The sequence below is a fragment of the Natator depressus genome, chromosome 13, assembly GCF_965152275.1.
Source record: "Natator depressus isolate rNatDep1 chromosome 13, rNatDep2.hap1, whole genome shotgun sequence".
In the NCBI taxonomy this organism is placed as follows: Eukaryota; Metazoa; Chordata; order Testudines; family Cheloniidae; genus Natator; species Natator depressus.
This window is the reverse complement of record NC_134246.1, coordinates 24,668,929-24,675,031: the sequence shown is the minus strand read 5'-3', so window position 1 is coordinate 24,675,031 and position 6,103 is coordinate 24,668,929. Positions and strand designations below refer to the sequence as shown.

The following is a 6,103-nucleotide window of genomic DNA, read 5'->3' as shown; positions in this document are numbered from 1 at the left end:
TACAGCCCAAGGGCCCATCTTAGATCTAGTGGTATGGAGCCCTGTCAGTGAGATTCTTCACAGGCCCCAGATCTGCACTAGAAGTCCTCCTGCAGGACTGAAGACTAAAAGCCAGGCTTGAAGAGGTTGAAATCCAGGGATGTGGGTGGGTGATGGTGGAGCGGGAGGGGGTGGGGGGCAGGGGAGGCTTAAACCTTAGGGTTTAGGAATTATCTGTGGAATTGTGATTTCTGGTCAGCATCATGGAGGGAAGTGTTTATTTTGTTTCTAGGCTTTGGAGCACAGAGATGGGAAGGACATTGCACACACAGGGGCCGTGGCAGTGGGGATGTCACAGGGCCAATGGAGTGTGGGGAGACTGAGACCAACTCGTCATCTGGCCACCTGTCCCTGAGGCTGTGGAATCAGGAGAGACTCCGTCCTCCTCAGTGGAAAAGTTCCTGCCCAATAGCCCTCCCACAGGCCATAGCGTTTGTAATGAGGCCCTGTGAGGCTGGAGAGATCAAATATAAGTAGAGGAGAGGACAAAGGGTTAACTCCTCAACCCCGCTACAGCTCCTAGAAAGCTGACCACTGACAGCCTCGCTGCAAAACTCTTGGCCCATTCCCGACAGCTTTTTGCTAGTGTGTTTGCATCTCAGGACCACCACTGATCCCACTGCCCTGTCATGGCCAGCGGCCCAGCTGGGGTTCCTGGGTAAGCCCACTCCAGCCACTCTGCTCTCCAGTCACTGAGGGCAGCTGAGGGATGTCTGCAGCACAAAAGGGCCATGGAGATCTTGCCAGTTGGTTTTGGATGAAAATATTCTCATAGGGACATTTCAGTCACTGTTAAACCTCAGATATGAAATAAAACCAGCCCTGATCTGTTATTGATAGGGACTGAGTAAAATATGAATATTTTTAAGGCCCTAATATAAACAATCCGGGTAAACAAAGATGTTTGTATTTTCCTCAGCTGGAACAGTAGAAGTAGACTGGTATTTTTAAGATCAACTAGGTTTGTATGATATTGATGTGAAATTAACTTCTTGATTCTAACAATAATAGTGGGTACCTTTGATGTTTTAAAAATAACAAGACAGTTAACCTCATTCATTCCATTATGTTCACTGAAAATATTTCTATTTATGTCAAGGATTTCTGAACCAAAAATTGATGTAGGCTTTCTTTAAAAAAAATCACACGTACAGGAAGAGTCTAACTAAAGATAAGCCTATAATGTTTTTGGTTTTTTTTTTTTTTCGGGGTACGGGGTTCCCAGATGATTTAAATAGTCATTCTCCTGCAGCGTTTACAACTCAAACATTGCAGCATTTTGCTAGTGCATGAGACCCAGGGAAGGAACTGTCGACTGGGTTTTCACTGGGCAAACTGAAAGGCAAAAAGGAAACAGCATAAACAGTTAACACTGAGCTAGTTTTTAATATCTGTTTTAATGCTCTGTAATTTAGCAAGACAGGTTAAGATGACTGGGTAACATTCGCTGCAGCATTGTCCATGTAACAGAAAAGTGCATGTAGGAAATACTGATAATATTGGAGTAATAAAACTGTGTGGGAGCCATGCCCCAGGATTCAAATCCAGCCAGTGATGACTTGATTGCATCAGAATGGGCTCTTCCAGAAAAACAATGCCTGGTCCTGTATAAAGCTCAGCTACCTTGGTCAGTTCCTCTATGGCCTCTGAAGACTTTGGTTCTGTTGCTGCATTCCTTGCAAGTGCTGTCCCTTCTGCTCTGGCTGTAGGATGTCTCCTAAGAATAAGGTACAGTCATTTCCTGATTCCAAGGCCTTTGCTGTTTGTCTTTCTCCAAGATTGTATATCCCACAGTGAGTTTGGTTTGGGGAAGGGAAAGGAAAGGAAGGGAAGGGGGCAGGGGGGAGAACTGGCCTCCTTCCTGTCATGAATGGCTGAGGTGAAGCACAAATCTTCTCTTCTGTTTTTAATCAGTTTAACTTTGTTTCCTAATGGTGTGGGGTTGGGGTTGTCATAGCAACTGATTTCACTGGCATTTTAAAATCAAGCAGGGCAAATCTGACATGTCCTTTTTTAAAAGCAAATTGCAGATGAATCCTAAACTAAATCAGAATCTGCAGTGTAATTTAACACTCGAGGGACTGAGAAAACTGTTTCTTAATGCTCTGGGGGCAAAGACTGTCCTTTATTATGGAATTGTACAGCCCCTAGCACAATGGGGCCCAAATTGGTTATGGCCTTTGGTCAGTACTGCAGTAATAATGATCTGATATGGTCTTTGCTGCACATTAACATGTTTCCTTTTCAAAACCTTCTACTGCATTGCTTTCTTCATAACTGAATGGGCCCGGGGAAGCAGCCAGTTCATTTGAGCCCCCCCTCCCGCCCCCCAAGATCTTCTGCCTGATAATGCAGAGATGGGATTAGAAGTTACAGTGCCTCTTTGTCTGGAGAGAAATCTGTGGTTAGAAAGCAGGAGTTTGAACTGTTGTAAGAACAAGGGGTTTTGTTTGTTTGTTTTGGGGGTTTTTTGGTTAAAAAAACAGCTTTGAAAGGTCTGTGTTTTTTTGTTTTTTTTTTAAATACATTCAAATAGGAACTGCATTTCCCTACAAATTACTGCATTTGTTAGTGCAGACGCTCAGTCAGTGACTCGGTGATTAGTGTGTTCTCTAAGTATTTTCGTTGTGCACGTTTAAATAGACAGTGTTGTAGCACATGTTGCACACTAATCTTACGCTGGGAATAACGGAGTATTTGAACAAAATTTAAAAATGAGTTTACTCTTCTGCTATTTTCTTTTTGCTTTTCTCTCTGCTTGCCCAGCAGCTTGTTTCTCCCCTGGTTCTCATGTACTTAACACTTTGCATTATTTGACCCTATTATTGGAATCAACAAGTGAACTTGGTGTATATGAGATTGATGTGAAATTGACTTTAGCACCCTACTTCCTAAAACTGACCCCTCTAGTTTCGTTATTCGGGCTGAGTTCTGGGCAGACGTATTATTTTTACCCAGATCATTTACATCTAAATGTTTAAACTATTTAACTCAGACCACGGCTGGAGGCAGCTTATCTGGAAGTGCAAACAAGGACCGTGTACGGCTGCATCCATAGCTGACAACCATAGCTGGCGAGGCCAGGCCAAGCTTAGCTTGTACTTGGTGTATCTGGAATGCCAGGGAGCGAGCTGTAGGCAGCGATGCTGGTGTTGAAATCATAAGCTAAGACAACCTTGCCTCATCCGTATGGCCCCTGTTCAAACAAATAATGCAGGGGGAGGCTGCCCCCTATGACCTGGGGCCTAATCCTGAATAGTGCTTACAATGGGACTGCTCATGTGTGTCCAGCGAAGCATGAGAGTAAGTGCTTTCAGGCCTGGATTAATAGGTGCTGTGTGTTCCTATTGCCCACCCCACCTGTATTAGAAATCTGTGCTCAGTGAACACAGAGTGGAAGGTCTACAGCAAGGGTTCGCAAACTGGGGATCGGGACCCCTCAGGGGGGTCATGAGGTTATTACGTGGGGGTTCGCGAGCTGTCAGCCTCCACCCCAACTCCCACTTTGCCTTGAGCATTTATAATGGTGTTAAATGTATAAAAAAGTGTTTTTAATTTATAAGGGGGGGTCACACTCAGCAGCTTGCTATGTGAAAGGGGTCATCAGTACACAAGCTTGAGTACTTCACACAGACTGCACACTATTCTAACACTTTACTCTGTGTGTTTCAGGTGCAAGTGCAAAGCCTCCCAGCTGAGCGGAGAACTGAGAATAAGAATCCACAGAGTAACCCATCCCCACCGGAGCAAACATCCCTTCCAGGTGTCATCTTGAAACCCACACTGGCCTCCTGGGATGCAGCTGTCTGGACGCTGTGCCAGGAGCTGCAGCAAGCGGGGAGAGAGAATCAGAGTCTCGGTGAGCATCTTGAGGACTTGACAAAGAGAGTGTCCACGATGGAATCCAGGCTGGCTGCTCTTGAGCGAACCCCACTCCCAGCCATTGCTGGCCACCCCCCGGGCACTCTCCTGATTCCCAAGGTAGAGGAGATCCAGATACCGCTGGCAGAGATGGATGAAATGAGGGCAATAGATTGTGGGAGAACTGGAACCAATTTGCCAGCTGGACACCCTGAGGCTGTGGAATCAGGAGAGGTTCCATCTACCCCTGAGGGACAGTCCCCGCCCCATAACCCTCCTGCAGCAGCCAGCATACCCGACAGCTCCCTCCTGCGCATCTCCCCCGAGGAGGACAGGAGACTGTTTGAGGAGGCCAAGGGTGACATTGCCAAGTATGCCCTGGCAGTGTTCAGACACACGATGCCTCGGGATTATTACCAGCAGTGGCGGGGAAAGGCCAATGTGTCCGGCACGCACCAGAAAGCTGCCCTGTCACCCAATCTGGTGAATGCAGCGTTCAAAGCGGCAAAGAGATGGAAGCCAAAGCTGGCAGGCAAAGACTATAGTAACATCAAAATCCAGATCAACAACTTCATGCGATCCCGGAAGAGCAGAAGCCTGGTTGTGTCTACAGGGCAGATGTAACAGCTCCCCCCCAGTACCCGGGCTTTGGATCCTTCCTATAGAAGAGTTAAGAAAATCCTGGGAAACCTATCACCGCTGGGAATCTCTCCATGGCTCCAAGGGGAGCTGTGCCTGAGTTATGACTGCAGGATCAGGCACTCAGTGTTGTGCAGATCTCATGAGTTTGCTCTTTGGCAGGCCACAATTTTATCCCAATTACAACATGAAGGGGACAAGCAGTGCTGCGAAAAGATATTTACCACATGTTGGTGAGACCTTCACTCTGCATGGTGATGAGCACAATATGGGTGCCTTAAATAGATTAGATAGCTGAAGGGGTTTTTGCACATTTAATGGGGTGTAAGAATGATGTTTTAAAAAAATCTCCTAGTATTGTTACTGATGTGCGTAGAGAAATGGTATCATAGTGTGGCAATAAGTACACAAGAAATTATCCTAAGAAGAACAGGCCCTAAAGACATCAAAATTAGTCAAACGAATGTGTGCAGAGCAACTGCAGTTCAGCTCACTGTGTCACTGTCTTATTCCTGCTGGTTTGCTGCTTTATGATAAATGTCTTATCAGGGGCGCTGGAACAATTTGTGTAGCGGGCTTGGTGCTGAGAGCCACTGAACTACACAGTAAACCCTGTATATAATAGAATCCCCTTCAAGCCAGAGGTGGGGCAGCACCCCTAGCACCCCTAGTTCCAGTACCTAGGCATCTTATGGAAACTGTTCTTGTTTAATAAAGCTCTGTCAAACTGCTCTCCAGCATTCAGAAATGCTTTAAGATTTGTTACTTGGCATCCCTCTAGCTCCAAGGATCCTAATGTATGTGTGTACAGGGTGTTTTTTTTTTTTTAAACCAGTATGTAATTTTAAGAAAAGTAACAGCTCACTTATTTGGAGGAAAGTAATATTTTGTCATCAGTGCATCACTGAAATGAATTCCCTTGAATTGTATGAAAGCTTGTCATTGTGGCGCATAGCTCTAATAAAATACCTTCTCCAATTTTTGTGGGAAAATTTTGGGAACCTCTGTTAATCCTGAGATGTTTAATACCCCCACCCCCAACCTCCAGCCCAGAGGATGTCAATATCATCCCCATTTCACACTGCAAAAACCTTTCAAATGAATGAAACCCCAGTGGAAAAAAGTTTAGTAGCAGCCTGGATATTGCCACCAAAGCAAACAGCTGTGAAAAAATTGTTGATGAGGCCGCCTCAGCTGCTAGGAGATTTGACCGTTAACACCCCATTGAGATGAATTGGGCAGTTGACACCTCTGCTAGAAGTTGATCTAAAGCCCTCTGAAGTTCATAACAAGATTCCTTTTAACTTCAGGTTTCAGAGTAACAGTCGTGTTAGTCTGTATTCGCGAAAAGGAGTACTTGTGGCACCTTAGAGACTAAACAATTTATTTGAGCATAAGCTCAAATAAATTGGTTAGTCTCTAAGGTGCCACAAGTACTCCTGTTCTTTTAACGTCAGTACAGACTCAGGCCCCTCAGCTGTTTAAGACCGATTGTTTGTAGGCGGTTAGTTAGTTTGCCCTGCATTGGGTCACAGACTGAAGGATTTATTTATGAACAGATGGG

General features: G+C 45.3%; 1 protein-coding gene across 1 annotated transcript; it reads left to right on the top strand.

Annotated features, from left to right (window-relative positions):
- The first annotated feature begins 1,638 nt into the window (after positions 1-1,638).
- On the top strand, positions 1,639-4,830 carry LOC141997449 (uncharacterized). Its single transcript, XM_074969830.1, has 2 exons — positions 1,639-1,767; positions 3,712-4,830. The coding sequence occupies exons 1-2, from the start codon at positions 1,750-1,752 to the stop codon at positions 4,522-4,524; spliced, it is 831 nt and encodes a 276-aa protein (XP_074825931.1). The 5' UTR covers positions 1,639-1,749; the 3' UTR covers positions 4,525-4,830.
- The last annotated feature ends 1,273 nt before the right edge of the window (positions 4,831-6,103 follow it).